The 23555-nt window shown below is 40.4% G+C and overlaps 1 protein-coding gene across 5 annotated transcripts in view; it reads left to right on the top strand.

Moving 5' to 3' along the window:
* Positions 1 to 23555, top strand: part of MAPKAP1 (MAPK associated protein 1) — a 219241-nt gene that overhangs the window by 104049 nt on the left and 91637 nt on the right. For all 5 annotated transcript variants that reach the window (XM_033123342.1, XM_033123340.1, XM_033123341.1 and 2 more), the window contains one exon: positions 9839 to 10015. In XM_033123342.1, coding sequence (XP_032979233.1) covers positions 9839 to 10015 — 177 coding nt within the window. The remainder of the gene's footprint in view (positions 1 to 9838; positions 10016 to 23555) is intronic.

The following is a 23555-nucleotide window of genomic DNA, read 5'->3' as shown; positions in this document are numbered from 1 at the left end:
TTTGACAGAAGCAATGTGTGACACGAGCCTTTCCGTTGTGATCACAAGATACGGTGAATGCTGCTGCCAAGTGCCATCCAATGGAAGGCAGGGATCTTCAATACAGGAAGCAGCCATCGAACCTTAGTAACAGTGTGTGACAGGTTTCAACTTGTTTGGTGCAGTCATTCGGGTGTGAGCTACGGTTGAGAGAAGGTGTGTTTTAAAGTGTGCCGTAAATCATCCTCCATCATGACAACGTTCCATGTCACACATCACTTATGTTGTACGGCAATTTCTGTCAAAAACATTACGGTGTGGCCTCATCCATCTTATTCACTGGATCTGGCACCGTGCCACTTTTGGCTCTTCCCCAAAGTCAAAATGACCATGAAAGGTAAATGTTTTGAATCGATTCAGGATATCAAGGCAACCACAACAGCACAATTAAAGACACTCACAAAAAAGGACTTCCAGAACTGCTTCAGAAAGTGGCAAGGACGGTGGGATAAGTGTGTTCAAAGCAAGGGGGGGAGTATTTTGAGGGGCATCAATGGCAATGTGTCTATTACTGTAATAATTTCTTTTTTCAATTTACGCAATCACCGTGTTGTTTAATCACAACTCGTACCTCCTTTCTGCCTCTCATTTTCCCTTATTAATTAATATTTTTGTAATAGTGTGGTACATTTGTTACATCCAATGAACCAACATTGATACATTCTTATTAACTAAAGTCAGTTGTTTACATTTGGGTATAGTCTTTGTATTGTACAGTTCTAAAGATGGTATTATACATCACAGAATGATTTCCCTGCCCTAAAAATGCACTATGCTCCATCTGTTTACCCTGACCCCCTTACCGCTGGCAACCAACCACTTATCTTTTTACTGTCTCTAGTTTTGCATTTTCCAGAATTTCAGCTAGTTAGAATCATACTATCTGTAGCCTTTTCAGACTGGGTTCTTTCATTTAGCAATGTGCACTTAAGGTCCCTTCATGTCTTTTTGTGGCTTGATAGCTCATTTCTTTGTATTGCTGAATAATAATATTGCATTGTTTGGATATACCAGTTTGTTTTTCCTTTTCCTAAGGACAGGTTGGTTGCTTCCAATTTGTGAGAATTATTAATAAAGCTGCTGTCAACATTGATACACAGTTTTTGTGTGGACATAAGTTTTCAATTCATTTAGTCAAATACTTGAGGAGTGCAATTGCTGGGTTGTATGGTAAGCCTATGTTTAGCTTTCTAAGAAACTGCCAAACTGTCTTCCAGAATAGCTACACCATTTGACAGTTCCATCAGCAGTGCATGAGAATGTATCTTGCTCCACATCCTCACCAGCATTTGGTTTTGTAAATGTTTTGGATTTTAGCTATTCTAATAAGTGTGCAGTGGTATCTCATTGTTGTTTTAACTTGCAATTCCCTAATGAGGTGAGGTTGAACATCTTTCCCTGTGCTTGACATCTGTTTGTCTTCTTTAGTGAGCTATCTGTTCAGGTCTTTTGCCTATTTTTAATCAGGTTGTTTTCTTAGTTTTCAGAATTCTTTGTATATTTATCAGATACGTGTTTTGTGAAGATTTTCTCCAAATCTGTAGCTTATCTTTTCAGTCTTTTAAGAGCATCTTTTGCAGAGTGGTTTTTAATGTTAATAAACTCCATCTTATCAGTTTTTTCTTTGATTTATTGTGGTGTTGATGTTGTATCTAAACAATTGTCACCAAACCCAAGGTTACCTAGGTTATCTTCTAGAACTTATATAATTTTGTGCTTTACATTTAGGTCTATGATCCATTTTGAGTTAATTTTTGTGAAAGGTGTAAGGTGTGTCTAGATTTTATTTTATTTTTTGCATGTAAATATTCAGTTGAACAAATTATCCTTCACTGAGTTGCCTTTGCTCCTTTGTCAAAGATTAATCAATTATATTTTTGTGGGTCTATTTTGGACCTGTAAGATTTTTTAAAGCATTCCTTAATTTATATTTCTCCATCAGAGTAAAGAGTGAAATAATATCTGTCGAGTAACACCCATTTATAAATGAGAGAAAAATAAAATTCATTGAGATTTTACCTTGTCATGAACTTGAGATGGGAGTCACGCACCTGCTCTTTACATAAAGCCCCATTTCCTCTACAAATACTGTATTATATCACTTATATGTGGAATGTAAGAAAGCCATACTCATAGAAACAGAGATTACAATGGTGGTTACCAGGGGTAACATTTCAAGTGCCTAGTAGCCACATGTTGGAAAGTGCCGCTCTAGAGTATACGAAGACGTGGTATAACCATACAATGGAATTCACTATGGATCCACTTCATTCCAATGTCACCTCAGCTATCCACAGCCCTTGGGAAACCTGGTGGGTTTTGTAGATAGTTGAGGGTTTATCTCATTCAACATCAAGTTGTCTTAATTTTAGTAGTTTTTCATAGCAGCTCTTTAAAATGTGTTAACATTTTCCTCTGCCTTCTTAATCAGATTATAACATAGTGGTTAAGAGTATGGGCTCCAAAGCCGTAGTCTGGGTTTGAATTCTGGTGTTAACACTTACCATCAGGGTGATTTTGGATGAATTACTTCAGCCCCAGGTACTCCCGTTTTCTTGTGTGTAAAATGAGGATTAAAACTTCCTAATAGGGTAGTTATGAAAATAAAATGAGAAAACATGGTATGTGCTCAGTAAATGTTCATTTCTGTTGCTACTAAATAATGTAACTAAGCCATCTACTATTGCAACCAAAACTAGTAGCAGTTCAGTAACAGTAGCATAATTTAGACCTTTCCTGATGAGTCAAGTCTGGTACATTGATGCCTTCATGGGCTCATGAAAGTATGTAAACGGATTACATTACATTATATATTTCTGACAACTTTGCAATTTGAGTTCTTAATACTTTTTTTGCTGTGCCAGGGAGGCCTTTCTTCAGATGTCTGCTAGGACAAACTTCTGACTGTATACAAACCTTTATTCATTAAAATTCACTGAATTACATGTTCTCAACCTGGTAATATATTTAAGTGATAGATGAGGGTTTGGGGGGAATTATTACAAATACTTTGTTCATTGAGCTGGACAGAAAGATTGCCCATCATCAACATTTCCCAAATGCCAGTCACCACACTGCTGGGTAACGAATTGGCTGACGCAAACACACTGCGCCCACTGTGTCATGCTCCATGCCAAGTGCTATGAGTGTATTATTTTATTTCTTATAACAGCTTTATAAGTCATAAATACTAACAGTAGAGAAATTGAGGATCAGGAAATTAAGTAACTACCCAAGAGCATATACTTAGCAAGTGGCAAAGTCAGGATTTGAACCTAGGTCTGACTCCATTTCCCTTGATCTTAACTACCATGCTATACAAAGAAATGAGGCTCTTCTCGTGGTGATTGGACTAGGGACATTATAGCCATCTGAGATTTTCTCCCCTTCCTCCTTCTCCTCTGTCCCTCTTTTCCTCCCTCCCTCCCTCCCTCCATCTATCCATCTTTTTATTCCTATAATCACAGATTCAGCCAGCAATCATTTACATGTGGTCTGCACCATCTCAGGCACTGTGCTAGGTGCTGGGGATACAAATGATCAGAAAATGAAGTTTAGGGCCTCGAGATTCAGGCAAATGGATGATACAGACACCAAATTATAGTTTCAGCTTCACTGTCATAATCATAAGCCTTGCTGTAATCATGGATATTCACAATGCTGTGGGGTAACAGAGAAGAACTTTTCTAATTCTGCAGGAAGATGGAGGCCTGGGTTGAGTACAGATGAGAGGGATATTAGGGAAGACTTCCTACTAGACTGGATGCTAGAGTTAAATCTCCAAAGATGACCAGCCAGACTAGGAACAGGGAGCGTCTGGGCGCAGAGGCCTGCATGAACAGTGATTGGGAGCTGGCATTGTGACCTGATCAGGGTAATGCAAACACCTGGTGTGACTAGAACCTAAGGTGTGGCCCCTGGAATGGGAGGAGATGGGGTTGGAAAGCAGGGCAGAGTATAATGGAAGAGTTTCTGGAAGTCAGGTACTTTAATGGCCCTTTTGTTTTTATTCTAAAGGAAGGGAAAGGTTTTAAGCAGAGGAGTGACAGTATCACAGTTGTGTTTCTGAAAGATCCCTTGGGAAGCAAGGTTTAGGGTGAATGTTTTCAGGGTAAATTTGTAATAGACTTCATGAGTTTCTGAATTTTAGAATTCTGCCAACTGAATTTATTTGAAGACTCTCTAGTTCAGAACAATACAAAAGACTTTCCAGAAATGCCAGAAATGATGGAATCAGCAAAGAAGGATTTTAAAACAGCTATTGTAAACATGCTGTATATGTTCAAGATGATAGAGGGAAACATGAAAATGAAGAGAAAAGAAGTAGATTTTTTTAAAACCCAAATGGAACTTCTAGAGATGAAAAATATAGTATCTGAAATGAAGACTACACTAGATGAGATTAACAGCATATTAGATACTGCAAAAGAAAAAAATCAATGAACTTGAAGACATAGCAATAGAAACTATCCATAAAGAAGCTCAGAAAAATAGCAAGGTCTTGCTTCCACTTAGAAATTAGTGGGTATTTTCTCCCTAGAACTTTTTTACCAGAAAATTTAGACTTAACTATTTCTGTGTGAGGTTGCTGTGGCTTGACAAACATGATATTATTTATCAGTTTTTACTTTGCATTTTGGAGGTTTTGTTTTGAATAAAAGGAAATCTTCACAGTCTTAAAAATCTTTTCTCTGACTTCAAAGAGATGAACTTCTGAGCTGCAACCCTCAGGAGCTTTCTTTCTCTTGCTAATGCCTGACACACGCTTAATATTGATTCTGTCATCAGAATAAACAGCAAGGCCCAAGTAATGAGAGTTCTGGACGTTTCAGAATCATGCACTCATTTATTTTTCATTTAAAAAAAACAATAAGCATTCATCTGTCTGGACATCATACTTAAGTGTGTTTTGCATTTTCCGAAATAAGAGTGAATTTTTATGAGTATGTAAATTGAACATGTCAGATCACATTTGGTAGAAATCTGGGATGCTTCCTGGAATGCTCCTGAATTTTCATATATGAATTAAGTACCATTTATTTATGGGCTACACGCTTCTGTTGCTTCATAAAAGCCGTACTGGTCTTTGAACATAAAATGAAGATTGGTCAGCAATTCAGTGAAATAGTTTTTTCTGATGAAAAATTTTAGCCTTATTTGATAAAATACGAATAAGTGGAATTCAGTTAATTGTATTCATTAAAGCTATCCATCACCCCTCCAAAGGATCTCTTTTTGGCAACAGGCTTCATTTTGCACCCATTCATTGTTCAAACTTCCAGTTCTCTCCGAAAACAACATGGTCTCCTAGGGACTGCTGCTTCCATGCCCACCCAACTCTAAAGTTAAGCCTCTTCCTGTGGATCCAGTTGTCCTGTACTTGTTCCTTAGTCTTTTGATCATCTCTCCTTCTCTGGCAGTGACTCACAAACAGAACTTGTAGGTTTCTTTGTCTCAAGCCTCTGCCACGCTTCTGTTAGATTGTTAATTTTCCAATCAGAAGATTGCGAGTAGTGGGAGAAATCTTGGCAAAACAAGAATTCTTCATGCCAGGCACCATGCAATGCGTTAAGTCATCTAATCCGTACAAGACTGTATAGTAGGCATGGTTATTTTCTCTGTAATTCCAGAACTTGGTAGAGGAAATGACCACATTTAGGAATCGGGATGTGGGTGAGGCAGGCAATGCTCAGAGTCTCTACAACCGCTGATTCTTTAAAGGGGTGAGAAATTTCCCACCCTTCTTTGTACTATTCCACATTTCTAAATTATCAATAATCAGTATTACCCTTATCAAAAAATAAATATTTTTTAAAGAGAAAGAAAGTTACAGTACTCACCATGGAACATTTGAAAAGCAAAGAATTTAGAAAAAAGTGTTCATTGCTTAAATGTAGATATAACCTTTGTAAAATTTTTGGTGCCGTTCTCTTTTAGTCTTTTTGTATGTATATCATAGAACATTTTTGCATAGTAGTATTAATTTCAGTGTTTTTTTCCTCCATAAAAAAGTGAGATGCTAATCCTTATATCTTGATGAACTGTAAAAATGCCTCTTTCATTCTTACCTCTTCCTGGGCCGCCTTCTCCTCTTGTCTTGAATTACAATCTCTGACACATGTGCATTGCCTAGAAAGCCCCATTTGGTTAACAGATATCAGTGTGACAAGGAAGAAAAAGAAAAAAAGCTTATTCTGTTCTCATTAAAACACACATCATTAATAATACCCTTTATATTTTTTTATGGGGAAGAATGATTCAGTCCACGCATTGATATATTCATTCATTCGACAAATATTTGTTAAGTACCTTCTAAATGCCAGCCATTTTACTCTTCACTGAGGATACAGAGACGATAGAAGAAACACTGCTCCTTAGGAGAATGTAGGTGCGTAAATAAGAAAAAGAGCAATGCAATAAGTAACATGCAGAAATATTAACCAAGTTCTGGAAGACCACAGAGGAGAATCACTTTTCCAAATGATTCTCCTAGAGAAATGAGAGAAAGCTATTTATAGATAAGAATATGGAGCTCAGAGAGATTTGGTCACACAGCTGGTCAGTGGTTGAGGTAGCATTAAAAAAAATCTGACTGCAAAACCTCTCTTCATTCTGCTGAATTATGTCATAAGGAGACGCGCCTGTTTTCACTGCTTTGTAAGTTCCGCATGTCTGTATTTGGGGACTTCCTGTATCAGGGACCATAGCTGCCCCTTTTTTCTCTCCCCATTTCAAAATGCCACCAATTTCTGATTTCATCAAAGAGGAATGGAACAGAAGCAAGGAGATGTGAGTTCTCTGGAACCAGCTTTGCCCGTATTTAACTAGATGATCGTGGGCATGTTATTATTCCTCTTTTCTAGGCATCTAGTCCCTATCTGCAAAAGCAAGGAGGTTGAACTAAATCTCTTGAAGCGTCTGATTCTTTACAACTAATGTGTTGTCGTTTGCTCTTTCTTTTCAAAGTATGTAGCGTTTCCATAGGAACATGGGTTCCCAGGGGCCTTGGGAAGTCTTGACACGTCATGGCTGTGGCAGAGGGACAGGCAGGGATCAAGAGTGAGGGCTGTTGACTACCTGGGTTTGAATCTCGGCTCTGTCACTTACCTGCTGTTTAATCTTGAGCAAACCACTTAATCTCGTTGAGCCTCAGTTTTCTAATTTGTGAAATAGACATAATAATAAATGACTCGGAACTGAGTGAAGATTCAGTGAGCTTATGTGTGGAAACCACTTTGCACAGTGTCTGGCACATAGCACGCAATGAACTCATGGTTAGTGTACTCGGACTAACTTGAAGCAGTTTCTGAAGTCAAAATACCACAGTAGCTTCTTCTATTAATCATTCCTTTATAAAGGCAGAAAGGAACCAATATGTCCAAGCACAGAATAGGGAATTTTAGTAATTTTCCCTTTGGATGTTCAATTAAGGGGATGTAGGGGTTGGAACACTGTTGGCTGCTAGTCTTTACTGATGATCCAGAAAAGACTATCCTCAGTTTTGTATCCTACAGTGTGAGCCATTCATTCTTTTCCTTGCTGTGTTCCCATTGCCCAGGACAGGCCACGGCATTGGGTAGGTACTTTGCAAATATTTTTTGAAAGAATAAATGATTTCACACTCTGTATTTAAGAACTGGGGAGACTAAGAGCACTGCGCAGTAAGTCTTTTGGCTCTCAGATCATAGCCTGTGACATTTGTTGAATTCATGTTGAGGGGATTTGGGGGCGTCCCATGACAGTCAAAGCAGAATTCTTCTGATACCAATGTTTGGCTTTCTGCTTTGATCAATAGGCTTCTTATTTGCCCTTGAAACCTCTGTGATGCTGGGGAATCACAGGCATTCCTCAGGATGATTTACACGGCAGTAAATAATCTGTGCTGTCCATTGCTTGCTTCATCGGTGTCTGCCCTGTTCATAAAGCCCGAGGCTCAGTGGCCCCCAGGCTGGAGCGCGGTGGGCATGTTAACTCCAGCCGCAGCTGTATGCACGAAGAACATGTCACTCACTTTCATTGCTTTCTTGCTCTAATATGACCCACAATTTAATCTTCAAGGATTGACGTAACTACAGAAGTTATTTTCCATCTGACTTTATTATAGTTACCATGCCATTTATTTTTTTTACCTCTGTTCTGTGCTAAGCACTACATATTATCTAATCCACACAACCACCCCTGAGTGAGTTTATATCCTTTTTGTAGAAGTGGAAACTGAAACTCGAGGTGAAGCGTATGCTCTGAAATCACATAGCCCATGAGCGATGGGGCTTAGGGTTGAACTAACTCAAGTCTTTCTGGACACAAAGCTCTTAGCTCCTACACCATGACATTTTCCTCACATAGGCAGCTTTCTCCTGCTTCTACAAGTGTTTGGTGTTTAAGTTAGTAACCTCTTGCAAAAATCTGTAAGTTTCTCCTACCATTCAGAGGTGAATTTTAAGTTTCTTAACAGCATTGCAAATACATGAAATTTATAGTGACAAACATAGCCAGATTACTTTCTTGTTACCAATTCATTTAGCAAATTTACAGTTCCCATTAATTTTAATCTGTCCTTATTACCTGTTTTATATAATAAATATCTTTAGTCATGACAGACTGAGTATAGATCACCTGAAGTAGGCTCTCTCTCAATAAGCAGAGTTGCAGCAAAAGATTTGTGAATTAATTGGGAAAATTGCAAATCAGGTAGTCAGTGAAATAATTCATTGTCACATCCAATCAATAAACTTAGTAAATCAACTCATTTAATTCAAAAAATGATCTATATAGATCAAGCAACCAATTAAACAATTAGCATACACTTTGCAATTAATTAATTTAAGCATCAATCATATAATTAAAACTCCAAATTTAAGCTGCAGAATTTAAAATCCCACCGCTTTGCGAACTATTAGGTTCATGCTTCTGAATACTAGCAGATTTACAGTTTCACAACTCAGCTTTGGAGCAGGGTATCTTATAGTGTTTTAAGTTGATTTCGGTTTTAAATTGTCTTTATGTTGATAGTTTCCCACCCTTTTACAGCCAATTGACTTTTTACTTCCCCCAAAGGAGGAGAAGTGGTGTGTGTTGATTCCAAACTGGGCAAGGATAGAATGTGGGATTACTGACTGGACATTCTAGGGAAGTGAGAAAAGTCCAGAAGTAGTTGACAGGGCCAGATATTTGTGTCAGGATAAATCAGGTCATTTGCTTTTACTCTGTTAAGTATCCTTGGTGTTTGGAATCAGATCCTGCCAAGTGAGTCTGATTTTCTTCAGAGAAAGGAAAACTGTGTAGATTTTCTTATCCTGAGTTCTTTCCTGAGCTAGAGCAGATATTTTCTTAATCCTGACCATAAATCGAAGGCCACTGATTCCCCCAAAATAATTTTTTCTTCCTTCATAGTTTTGTGTATCTCTTTTATGATGTTTATTTTATTTACATTTATACGATAGCTAATATTGTGCTTACCTTCCCCCCACTCTATTGTAAGCTTCCTTGAAGGCTGATAGTAAATCTCATCTTTGCTCTAAGGGGTTCTGTGTCTTCTCTATAGCAGGTGCTCAGTTAGTATTTGTTGGAAGAATAGGGTAATATAAAGGCTCTCGTTTCACGTTGTTTTCCTCCCCCGTTGCACTGCCTTTGTTTTCTCCTTACCAGGTAAAGTAGGATTTGGGGGATCTAAGTGTATCTCTAGGCTTTGGGGTAAAGAACAGCAGTGTCCCAGTTTGCTTGCTGTATAGCACAGCCTCTGATTTCTTCGTCCCTTTCTCACCTTGTTATTCACTCACCTGTTTGGTTTTCCTTTCAGTGACAATGTCAGTGCCTACTGCCTGCATATTGCTGAGGATGACGGGGAGGTTGACACAGATTTCCCCCCACTGGATTCCAACGAGCCCATTCACAAGTTTGGCTTCAGTACTTTGGCCCTGGTTGAAAAGTATTCATCTCCTGGCCTGACATCCAAAGAGTCGCTCTTTGTTCGAATGTGAGTATTGACTCAGTTACTTATCTCAGGATCTCATCTCTACCTTCTCGTATTTTGGGTTTGATTTTGTTCATCAGATGAATGATTCTTGGTATCTGGAGAGTCCACATGTAATGATCTTCCAGGGAGATAATTGGGGACAACATTCGCATTGTGTTTCATGTCTCTGCACCTAGATTAAGTACACACTGCTTTGTAGTAGCAAATTGAATTAGGTAATCTCTAAACGTCATACCTGTCATCTAGGCCTCTGGACATATTGGGGCAATTTGGAGTCTGGGAAGCAAAAATTCTCTTCAAGGAATCCAAACTAAACAAAAATGTGCGCAACAGCCACTTCTCTCCTCTGACTTTAAAATACTTCTTTTTCTCTCCAGCTTCGTTCAGATCACAGTTGATTTTTCCTCTCAGTTGCCTTCCTTTAGACTGAGCAGAGGTCGTTAACCTTTCCTGTGCCTTGGGCAGTCTGGTGAAGCCTATAAAAGGCCTTCTCAGAAAAGTGTTTGTAAATGCAGAAAATAAAATTTACAGGAGTACAAAAGAATTCATTATATTTAAATAGTTATCAAATTATTAAACCAATTTGTGATAGAGTAATATGTATGGCTTTTATTAATACATTAAATAACAAGTCCAGTGGCGGGGCTCACGGTGACTCCTGAAGTCCCGTTTCAAAGTAGCGATTGAGTGTAAGTGATGTTTGCGACAACTGTAATGTGCAGTGAGGATACCTGTGATTTCTGCTCATGACAGTCGCCAGCACGGCTAACACTACTGTGATTTGTTGGCTACATTTATGATTCAAAGAAATGCTGAACATCAGAAGTTAGTGAAAACAAAAATGCAGTTTTTATCTATGCCTGAGTTTTACCCGCAGGTCCCTGTTGTGAAGGGAAAACCGGCAGTGTTTTTTAAGCACAGTTTAAGCTGTTCTAACCAAGGTGGCAACCGTCCCCCTCCTGGCCATCTCCTGGGAACAATAGCGATCCCTTTGGCACCCCCTGCTGTTAGCAACCAGCAAATTCACTATCCCAAAGAGGTTGCTTTAGGGGACTTTTCCACCTGTCTCTTTAAAACATATTGCCTTTGTTTCCGATTTTAACTGAAAATAGGATTATGCTACCTATGATATATGAATATTTTGGGTCTTTCTACCCTTGAGCAAAGAATGAATACCTGAGTGCCTGCAAGTGATTTGGGGTGATTCCTCACGCTTTTATAATTGCCATTTCATTCCTACTATGAAGCTATGTTTGGTGTATGTAACGGCAAATATTTTCCTTCTTTTTACATTTACGGTTTTCATTGGCATTTCAGTACTAAAACAACTTTAAAGAATATTTAAAGTAATTTAAAAGCTATCCAACGATTCCTAATATAACTATTTTCATTTTTGTATAATCATTTCCATATGTATATACATTACACAGTTTCAGTTCTGGCATACATATTATGTTATTTTTACTTAACATTATATTACAACTGTTTCGATGTCTGTTTTTAATTCCTGAAATTCAGTATGTGCCAAGGATCTAAACAGAGACAACGCTGATGCTCATGGAGCTTATGTGGGGAGACAGTTGTCAAACAAATTGTTAAAATGTGATGAGCAACACAACAGAAAAATGTACGCGTGCAGTGGGTGCCTGTCACAAGATGTTTAGATGGCCTCCTGGGTTGGTGTAACAGTGAGTCTATCAGAGGCCTTGGGTATATCCCTTTTATTTTTTTTTAATAACTTCCTTAGGATAATTTTTTGTCAATAGGACTGTTGGTCAGAGTAGAACCATCTTTAGACTCTCACTTTGTACTGACACGTAGCTTTCTGAAAGATGAACCAATTTGCAGTAACACTAGCAGAATTCAGAGCCATCTCTGCAGCCATCACAAGGTGTCATTAGAAGGTTTCCCTTTTTACTTTAAAAGATGTATACAGTGGTATTTCAGTAGTTTCCATTTGCATTTTTATTTATTAGTAAGTGTGTATGTAAAAGAATTGTTAGCACATAATTTTTACTACATAAATGTTTACAAATGATCATAACAGTCTTTTAAACTGAAAGTCCTTTTTAAAACAATAGCTTTTAAATCAGTGATTTTTGATAGAGTGCAGTTCGGGATGGGGTGGACATACCTTCCAGGGAGAAGTGTCTCCTCCTTCAAGGGAATGGGAAGTGGGGAGTGGGGAGGCAGAGAGTAACAACTGCTTTAAACTAAATACTCTTTTTTTTCCCCCCTGAATTACTTCCATCCCTGCACTCCCACTCCCAAACACACATATGCCAGTCAGTCCTTTTTCTATTTTAAAGTTCAAGAGAGTTTATACGACATGTCTGGAGTGTTTCTGAAAACACAAGGTAAAGTCTTTACATGTGAGCATTTAAAGTAAAGTGTCAATAAATATTCTGTTTCTTCTTTTTCTCAGTTGTCTGATGAAATAGGACAGATTACTGACCATTTGCCCTGTGTGTATTTTCTTATTTCAGCAACCTCCCATTCACCTTTCTGGTCTATATTATACATTAGAAAAGCCTCTCCTGAAATTGCAGGACAGAGCAGACCTTCAAGAGTCTCCAGGGATGTGTCCAAAGTTTCAGAGAGTGAAGTCCCAGCAAAATAAGTGAAGCCATCGCTCCTTCTCTTCATTTTCCCCCTTTCCTCCTTGCATCTTTCTCCCAGTGGAGAATGGGCAGGAAGTGGCTAGAAGACATTAAAGTCAACCAGGAAGAGGGAGCAAGGTTTGACAGTGGGAAGCGAATCAGTATTACTAAGGACCAATTATGTATATGTTATTTCATTTAATCTGAAAAACAGCCCAGTTTTTATTATGACCATTTTAGAGACTTGAAAACTGAGGCCAAGAAGTATTGCTCTCAGGCCTGGAGTTGAACCCATGCCTGACTTCATAGTCCATGCTCTTCCCAACCTTGCTGAGGGTTGGGATGGGGGTAGGAGAATCTAGTGTCGGTCTAGTCTTTCAAGTAAACCTCACTGTCTGAAGGCCGACATTCAGCCATTACTATAGTGTAATAATAGGTTAAAGCACAGTGGCCTCCGGAGCCAGACTGTATGGGTGCCGATCCTGACCTTACCCTTACTTGCGTGTGTGACCTTGGATGAATTACTTCACTTTTCTATCGATTAGTTCAATGAGGATAATAATAATACCTGTCTCATAGAGACTGTTTTGAGGGCTGAATGAGCTAACAGATGGCAAAACACTTAGAACAGTGCCTGGCCTGGAGAAGCGTTGTCTGAGTGTTTGTTGCAGTTATTATTAATAAAAATTTTTTGAGAGCAATAGCTGGATCGTTTGTGCCCCACACACCCAGCATAGCTCCACTACCATAGCAGGTATGCCACAAATATTTCTTGAATGGGTAACTGAATAAATCTCTTTGCTGCTTCTCCATTTTTCTTCTTCCCCTACTTTCTGTTTTCTAGCAGGGGAAGGGCAGAATTTGTGTGGAAATTGCTCAGAAAAGGCTGAATTGGAATAACTTTTGCTGAACATAGGCACGGGTAGATGTCAGAAATCTGCAGACTTTCCAATTTGTCCTCTTACGGGCAGACATCCTTTAAGGTAGTAGCAAGATCATAAACTCCTTGAAGACAAGAGGGGCCAGTCTTAATTATTGGTGTATCTTAGCACCCAGCACAGGGCTTCAGAGAGAAGGCATGAATGAATCTTGAGGTGTTTTGGGGCTTCTAGAAGTGCCCTTAACCAAGCTTTCTGCTCTACCTCGCTTGTTGAGCCCACTTAAACTTTTTCATCCCTTTTCTGCCTTTTGAAAACCGTGAAGCCTAGGTTCCATTCTGGCTGTCAGAGGCCCTCACCCCCCGCAACCAGCAGGCTCCAATATACCTATGTTTTTCTCTACTTCAATGAGGTATTTGAATTTAGTCTAACCTGGGTTCAAGTTTCAGCTTCACTAGTGACTTGCTACGTGACTGTAGCCTATTTCTCTGTCAATGAAATGAGGATAATAGTAACTACCCCATGGAATTGCGAGGAATTTTTTTAAATGTAAGTAATGTACAGACCTCTTTTAACGGAAAATTAATTCTCCTGAAGCCTCAGTGCTTGCCAAAATTAATTTTTTTATAATGTTACTTAAATACATACAAATGTAAAATTCTAGCTATAAACTAATGTCTTTATGCAACCCAAACAAAATTACAAATTAAATGCAGATAAAACTGTAACATTAATAAAATACAAATTAACAACTTTAGTGCAACAGATAATGTTTTCCTGAAATTAAATCGCTGATGTTGGGTTTAATGGGTGGTAAATGTTTTACTTGTCAACTTGAGTCTTTTGATTTTCATATGAAACATCAGATTACCATATTATTATTTGTCCTTTTAAATAATGAATGTATTTTTAACTGCTAGTCCATTACTTTAATGGGACACTTGATTTATAGTGCATCTTCCCCAAATTGTAAATGTCCTGTACTTGAGTATTCTCTAGGATGACTAGTTTATGCCAGTTTGCCCACGACTTTCCCTATTTCAAAATTGGAAGTCTTGGGGCGGCCAGTTGGCTCAGTTGGTTAGAGCGCAGTGCTCATAACACCAAGGTCGCCAGTTCAATTCCCACATAGGCCAGTGAGCTGCGCCCTCCACAATTAGATTGAAAACAACAACTTGACTTGGAGCTGATGGGTCCTGGAAAAAAGCACTGTTCCCCAATATTCCCCAATAAAAATTTTTTAAAAAGTTGGAAGTCTTACATCCAAGAGCACCCCCTCAGTTATGGGTGAACCAGGATGATTGGTCACCCTACTTTCTGAGGTCAGTTGGTCTGTTACATAGGTCCTCTGTGTAGATATCTGTGCACAGTGTGACTTGGGCACTGCAGAGCCTGAATTATTCAGCAATCAATAAGCCTGTTCCTCTCTGTTCAGACATCACTGAGCTTTGTGCCCACTTTTCCCATCACTTTTCTCTATTCAGCAAACTTTGCATGCAACTTTGGCCTTTACTAAGTCTATCAATGATGTTAAATAGCTGTAGCTGCTGGAAGACACACCGCCCCCAGTCTCACCAGCTTAATCCCACAGTTGGCAAACTTTGCTCTAAAGAGCCAGGTAATAAATGTTGTAGGGGCCATCCACTCGGTAACTCCGCTCTGCCATAGTAGCACGAAGGTAGCCGTAGACAATACTTCAATGAATGGGCGTGGGCCCACTCTGTGCACCCTGGCTTATACTAGTAAGTTTGTTTCTTGTTCATATGGGTCTGACGAGGGTCAGGTGGCTCCCTGGGTATTTTTCCTCTAAATGGTGACTCGGCTCCTCCAGCTGGGTGGAGACGGGGAACATGGAAGACTGGGAGGGGCCTACATCTGTATATGCCTATCACTCATATAAGTCACTGTATATAGTTGACCCTCAAATAACGCACCAGTTAGGGGCTGACCCAACCCCCCCATGCAGTCAGAAATCTGCGAGTAACTTTTGACTCCCCAAAAACTTGACTACTAATTACCTACTGTTGACCAGAAGCCTTACCAATAACATAAACAGTTAACACATACTTTGTGTTGTATGTGTATTATATACTGTATTCTTACAATAAAGTCAGCTAGAAAAAAGGAAATGCTATTAAGAAAATCATAAGGAAAATACATTTACAGTACTGTACATATTTATTGGGAAAAAATGCGTATAAGTTAGACCCGTGCAGTTCTAACCCATGTTCAAATGTCAGCTGTACGTCAGTATATATACAGTTCTGCTTTTCAGTGAAAATCATATGGTTTTCATTGAACTAAATATATATGTGTATGTGTGTATACGTGTGTATTTGTGTGTGTGTGTGTGTGATATTTTCATTGAACTAAAAGCAAAAGTTTTAAATTCTGAAACAGCCTGTTGAATTCATTCGTTGACTCTGGAGGCCCTTGTACCTCAGGTAGGAAATGCTGCTGTGAGGAAATTAGCTCAGACCCTGGTATGTAGGAAGTTGCTACATTATATAGTTGCTATTTTTGTTATTTCTGTCAGAGATTTATCAGTCGGAATAATTCACACTAAGGTGTCTATGAAGTTTAACCTTTCTTCAGGTTATTTTTTATTACACAATTAATACATGGCCATTATAGAAAAATTTTTAAAGAGCTATGTTTCTTCATTCAAAAGAAAATTTAAAACTTCTCTTTGTTCATTCATGCAAAGAAAATAAGTTATTATATAGTTATTTACATTTTAAAAGTTAACTTGAATAAACTCCTAATTGGAAAAGTGTTCTGTGGAAAGGAAAGTGGAGCTGGATGCCTTTTGATGTTCTCCCCTTCTGGCCCTTGCGCCCAGGAAGCCCTTGGAAATAGAATCATGTTTGGGGAAAGAGAATGGATTACTCTACTTGCAAATTAGTAGCCTTCTAATGGAAACTGCCTCCTTTCCCAGATCAGCAACTGGATTTCTAAGATATCCTTTGTTCTTGATTGATTTTGGACAGATCAAATGTGTATATAAACAGGACTCTAAATCTTTGACTGCTATCTACTCTGGACAGAATCCTCCTAGATCAGAAGTCAGTAAAACCAGTTCAACTGCCCTCCTGTATGTGTTTTACTTAAAATGTATCAGGTAGACATGGGAAAGGAACTGTTCTAACCAAGACTTCAGAATCCAGTTAGGAGTTTGCTGTTTGGGAAAGGAACCATCGGCTTAGGCAGTGGCGGGGCCTGCACCACAAGCTGGGCTGCCTGGGTCAGTGTGGCCCCCAGGACTCCCAGAGGACTCCCAGAGATGGCCGGGCCTCTCTTGGCTCTGCATGAAGGGAAAGATTGGCTGCCTTTTAAAGAGGCATGCCCTAGATTCATTGCTCTTTCCTGTACGAGGGCTTTTCAAAAGGGTCAGGAGTTTTAATGTACCTTCTTGACTGGATCTGCACAGCCCACCCCAAGTGACCACACCTTTATGAAAGGATATCATTAAGCTGAAGCCTCTCCTACTCTTATGTGACATCGTCTTTTTTGGAGAGGAGAAAAGACAAAAAAAGAAAATAAGCATTTTTGCATCCCCATTCAGTTTAGCGCCCCCGGTAGCCATTATCTCATTTATCCCTTATAAGCAACTTATTTTTTAATATAAGGACCGTCTCCGACTTACGATGGTTTGACTTAAAATTTTTCGACTTTATGATGGTGTGAGAGCAATACGCATCCAGTAGAAACAGTACTTTGATTTTGAATGTTGGTCTTTGCCGGCTAGTGATATGCGGTATGATACCCTCTCGTGAGGCTGGGCCGCGAGCCGCAGCTCCCAGTTGGGCAGGCATGAGGGTAAACCACTGATACTCTCCAGTGTACTGTTGGCAGCGTTTTTCAGATATTGTGTTCTGAGCACGTTTAAGGTAGGCTGAGTTAAGCTACGATGTGATGTGCAGTAGGTTAGGTGCATTCAATGCATTTTCAACTTAGGATATTTTCAACTTACGAAGGGTTTATCGGGACGTAACTGCATCGTAAGTCGAGGAGCATCTGTATAGGCTGAGGATCAGAGACAGGTAGTTTCTTACCCAAGGTCATACAGTTTGGTAAGGGACAGAGCTAAAACAGCATAAGGAATAAAAAAGAGGATGACTGTTCTTCGTAACCAGGCCTGGCGATGTGGGTATAAATTTTCCTAGTTATTATTTGCTCAAGTCATAGACCAACTGTGTGTTGTTTCTTTTCATTCTGTTGTATCAGCAAACATTTTCGTTGTCCAGATTGTCCTCATGTATGTAAATGTAACATATGCAGCCTGTTTAATTTTGTATTTGTAAATCTGACTTGATTTCCTTTTTGGCAACAGCTACTGTCTAGAGAAAAGAAAAGATTTTTCTTTGTCTCTTTAAAGTGGCAGAAATATTGGAGCAAGTAATAAAGATGGAAAGCATTAATTACATACTTCTAAGAATTTAAAGGTCAGACAAGCTAAATATGTATGTTTTGCTCACTGGAATGTCTGTCTGTTGAAAGTGTGCCAAGATTCAGTTTGTTCCTCCAATGAAAGCATACATTTTAGATAGCCATCAACTTACTCTGGTATCCCAAAATTATACCAGACTGCTGCTTTAGTTGCTATATATCTTAAAAGTTTAGGACTCACATTTCTGACGTTAATGTGATTTGTTTCGTAATCTACCCCCTTTGGCCATGTTTACTTACTGTGTCTCATTTTGATTTCCTCTGTTCTCCCCTCAGCTGAGGTTGGAGTCTGTCAGCTGCTGCTATGTACATGTCAGGCTAGTGACTTGTAATGTTTATTAATACAATGTCAGTCTTGCTGTTGAAAAAACTGTGATGCTTCTCAGAAGGTTGCGATAGAACGAAGCATTTGATTTCCAGATCCTGTCTGCACTGCATGGTGAATACATTCTCAGATGTTATGCAGTTCACTGACCTGACAGTTATGGAACCCCGCCTGGGACCCCATTTCAGCAGGACATATTTGAACAGAAACAGTTTGCAAAACTTTACACACTTAAACTCCTGCCAAGGCAAACTGTTAGCCACTTGAGTTTGTTATAAATACCCAGCGGCAGCGGTTGGAAGTAGCCCACGGTGTGTTTTATATTCTGACTGAATGTGAATGGCTTTGCGGTTATATAGAGTAGTAAATAATTGAGTTTGATTAGGGAGAGGGACCTCATTATCCCCCACCTGTGCCCAGCTGGAAGGGGAGGGTCGAAATGAAGCCATTAGCTGTCTCTCTTACTGGCATCTCAAAGAGCTCAAATACATCTGTGTCTTATTTTCTTTTCTGGCACAATCAGTCGAGCAAGCTAAGCAGGCATGACCAGATTTGGCAAGTCCCAAGGACTCTGGCAAAGATACACAAGGAGAAGGCGGAGGGCAGTCATTTTGGCTTCTCACTGCCCATTAGTCTAGCGAGTTATGTTTTTGGAAAATGTCTGTTTTAAAAAGAGTACTTTGTCCAATGTCAAACGTTGCATACTCATACAATACGCTTTGATCTTTAAAGAAAAATTTTGTCAGTGAAAGGGGAAACAAAATGTGGCATTCACACTAGTGTAAACTCTCTTTATGGATAAAGTAATACCCGAAGGACTTGCTTTAAAGCAGGTATGCTACAGTTATTGCAAGGCTTTCTCTTGCTCGTATGTTTTCCTTTTCTACCTCGAAGTGCTAGAGAAGGCACACGCGTGGAGTTGGGACCAAAGGAGTCTTCATCATTGTTATGAACTGGTCAGGACTGGAGAATCGAGTGCTACTCTTGGCAGCCTTTTCCCATTTCCATAAACTGACACTGGCTCATGAAACCATGACATTCTCCAAGGGCTTTTACAAAGGGATCTTGTAAGTCATATGATTAGTCTAAGACTTGGAACATCTATAGTCAGACTGAACTTGTTACAGTGGAAGTTGAACCTTTTCCATAGATTGGGTCAGTGGTTCCCATCTGAAGGATGTGCTCTCTGGAAATCTCTTCTTCCCCTGAGCCCCTAAGACTCCCTTTTGGGCTATGGAGAGGATTGAAACTCAGGCTTTGGAGTCTGGCTGACCTGGGTTCAGGCTCCTGACTCCTCCACTTATTAGCTGTGTAACTCCAGGCAAGTGTCCTAACCTTGCCAAGCCTTAATTTCCTCCATTATGGGCCTGATGACAGCACCTGCCTTTCCTGGGAGGATTGAATGAACAAAGTAAACGCTCAATCAATGTTGGCTGTTGTCATTGTCTCATCATGATATATCACTTCTTTGTTCATATGGAGAAAAGCACATAGGTATTACATTAACGACTGCTTATTAAGCATTTACTATATGACAGGTATATGTTAACTACCTTAGAAGTACTTAAGCCCTCACAACAGTCTTGCCATCTAATCATTTTTACATTTTGTAGATGAGGAAACTGAAAGTTAGAGAGATCATATGGTTCACTCACGGAAGGCCAAGCCGGAAGTCCAGAGCAGGCCTGCTGTGCTCTGCTGCCTCCTGGCACTGCCGCCGTCTTTCTGAGTATGGCATAGAAGCACACGATGACGGGGTTTGGGACATCTCCACTAAGCAGCCTCTCTCTGACCCCCTCACCTCTGCCCGGCTGGGTTAAGTGCACCCTGAGCTGGTATCTTTGTGCTCATCACACAGAACTGTAATTCTTTGCTTCTTTTTCTTTCCCACTGGACTGTGCTCCTTGGGTTAGGGATCATATTGTTGACTTCTCAATCCAAAATAGGGTCTTTGATAGATGAGTGACCACAGGTAATTCCCTAAGATCTGCAGCCTCAGTTTTTGTAAAATGAATAATAATAATAGTACCAATTTTAGGATTGAATGAGTTAATACAGATCTTAAAAGCTTAACACAGCACCTGGCACATACCAAGTGTTCAATAGGTAGTAGTTGCTACTATTATTGTTATAATTGTTGAATAATAATATCTCGTACTGTGCAGATCAAAAAGCTCTTAGTAAGTCTCATTGAATTTGCAGCACCTCCCTAATTTGGAGCTTCCATCATCCCCATCTGAAGCCAATGAATTAAGCTGAGATGAAATACACTTCCCCGGTTTACACTCTCCAAGGAAAACCTTGACAGTGGAGCCCAGAGTGCTCTCATTTGAGCTTTTGGGGTGGGAAGCTGGTGCCCAGGCCAGAGGCTGCTTGCTGACAGTGCTTCTTAATGCTGCCACCATGCCCAGCAAATTGCACGTTTTAATGGCCCTGTGTCATCAGTTATAAACAATGACGGTTGAGATCCATTCCCCGTGAATAAGCAAATTCTGCTGAGGGGCCAGGGGAGAGGGGATGAACGGGGCCTCTTCTCTTGAGATGATGCCTTGGGACAAGGGGAACACAAGAGCTAACATTTGTGAACTCCTTTTACTGCTTGCCAGCCTTAGTGCCAGGTGCTTGGCATTCGTTGTCTATTTTATCCTCCTGACAATACTGGAGGGAGGTGGCCTCCTTGTTTCATGGGTGCAGCTGAGGTTCCCACATGTTAAGGCAGCATTTTGTTTAGCTATGGAACCAGGATTTGAATCGAGGGATATTTAACTCCCAGCCCATGTGATTTCCTCTCCAATATGTTGCCTTCCAGCTTAGGTTCTGATTCCAGCTCTCTCCCCATGAACAGAATCTAAGCTTTTCAGATGAAGACTGTGCCTCTACTTCCTGTCCTACATCACCTCTAGTTTAACATTTAGTAGAGAAACGCTCATTGTGTTAGGTTAATGCTGGTATAAAAATTTCCCTCTGATAACTCAGTGGCTTTACAGAGGGACAGAGCTGAATTTCTCAAGTGAGTAATCTGTTTTTAAAATGCCCATAGTTTTTCAGAGACTTGAATTGACTGAAGCACTCCTGGCAGCTCTTAGCTCCCTGAAGTGGTGCTTCATGCTGAACCCAACACAGGCAGCCCCCAGGGCTCTGCCCAGTGCCCTTTGAGTGCCCTGCTCTGGCGGCAAACAAGCTGTCTGTCCATCCAATCCGTCCATCTGCCTATTTGTCCAAGGGCTAGTCTCCCTCCTCCAGCTCTGGTCACATCTCGGAGACTGGAATGCAGTGCCACCAGGGTAGGAGGGTGGACGAGCTCTCTACCCACCTGCCGCCAGCATTTCCCCTTAGATCAGGGTCTTCTTGATCTCAGACCCAATGCCCAACATTAAATAAAAGCAGCTTTAAAAGTTGTGTTTCAATAGACTTTGTAGAAAGCCCATTAAAAATGCTGGATATAAAGAAATGAGGCATAAAACCCAAGAGTGTTTGGAAGTGAGGCTGAAAATTGTGGTAGCTGCGTCTCCATGTCCATGCATGAAATGGGAGCATCACTTCCCAGTTGCACCTACCGGTAGCTGGGTTCTGAGAACCACTTACATTCTGCACTCTTGTGTTCGAGAAACATTTTACCCCCTTAAGTGCTGTAGACTTGGAACAACATCCAGAGTTGGCTTTCGTCTGGAGGGCGAGGAGTGGAGTGTGAGACCGACCTGAGGAAACTTTGATTAGGTCTGGTTGAGTGTGCAGCACGCGGGTCACAACCTCGTTCTCCTTTTAATGTGCACGTTTTTACCGAAATGGAGCCCCGGAGTAAGATAGCACGCACCCGTGAAGGCACATTCCGAGTGCCGTGCCGCCCCGTCCCTTCACTGTTGTTTTCATTTTCCTCTCGTGAACCTTGCTACCCTGGCTTCAGCACGGAGGCTGTAAAGGAAGATGGAGAGCCGAGTTACCTCAGAATGATCACTATCGTTAACATTCACGGGTGGTTCACTTATCATTCCTGACTGCACAGACATGGCAGCCGCTCGGAAGCGTCCGCAGGTGTAGCATGGTGATACATATTACATTGTGCCACAATGGATTTATGTATTCTGTAACAAAAGAAAAGTGTAATGAAAAAATACAGACGGTAATCCTTTATTCCTCCACCACACAATTTATCAGTAATGCCTGTGGATGATAAGTGCCAGGGATTTCCTCTGCTTGCTTTAACCTTGTCACCCAGGTACGTTTTGGTAAAATGACAGAAAAATACGGACTAGGGATTTTCCTCCGTTCGAAAATCTTTTTAAAAGGACACTTTTAATTTATGGAAGTGAGTCCAAACACCAGGCTTCCTTTTGAGCTTTTAGTCTGCCTATGCTGAAAAAGATAAACATACTAGTTTGAAATAATGCTGTCTGCCAGCAGCAGATTAGGAGAGAATGTGAGCAATGTATAAGCAGACGCAAATCTAAAGTAGTTCAGGTGGGACCCAGGTAGATGGAAGTTTGTGAGATGTAGCCCAGTACTCATGTGTGAGTACCCGAGAACTTGTGTTCCCTTTTAGGCCCTCCTCATCTATCGCCCAACATATTGTCACAGATGGAGCGCACACTGACTTCTGAGGAGAAAGCTGGGAAAGGCAGGTCTGAATGCGGATGATTGGCACTTGTTCCAAACACACGCTGGCCTAGTGCCAGAGCAAATACCCCCAAGTTTATAAATGCACGAGGCACTTTACATTTCAATACTCTTGCCAAAGTATCACTTACTGCATCGCTCCCTAAATATAGTTTTTTTAAAAAGAGCTATTTCTTATTTTGCTTTGATCAGTAAAATAAACTTTTAAAGATTGTTCTGGGATGGGGTCCAGCTTCTGAGGTAAAGAATGGCCAGGGCTCAGGCATGATTCAGTAACAGAGTGTTCAGTAAAATTAGCTTGACAGTTCTCAGGCCTGCTGTTCGATAGCAAGAACTTGACCAAGTTAAAATGGATGATCGTGCTGGCTAGACCAGCGTCGGCTTTTGCTTTTTAACAAATGGAATGTCAAGGATTAAACAGCAAGCCGTGTGGAGAGGAGGGGTGTGGAGATGTCTTTGTATTAGGGAAGCAAATTGGGGCCTTGGTTTGGAGATCGGCCCCCAGCCCCTGTGGAAAGCCAGCCACCTAACTGGGTCCAAGTGAGGCTTCAGGCCCCTTCCCAGCCTGTCCTACCATTGGGAAGCCTTTCCATGGCTTAGCTTGGGGCTTGGCTTTTCTTTCAGTTTTCTTGTCAATATGAAGTTCTGCCATGTTTTTTGGCCATGTTCCCCTT

Source organism: Rhinolophus ferrumequinum, chromosome 12, assembly GCF_004115265.2.
Source record: "Rhinolophus ferrumequinum isolate MPI-CBG mRhiFer1 chromosome 12, mRhiFer1_v1.p, whole genome shotgun sequence".
Classification (NCBI taxonomy): domain Eukaryota; kingdom Metazoa; phylum Chordata; class Mammalia; order Chiroptera; family Rhinolophidae; genus Rhinolophus; species Rhinolophus ferrumequinum.
Note: the sequence above shows the minus strand (reverse complement) of the source record. Positions and strands in the feature narration are given on the sequence as shown.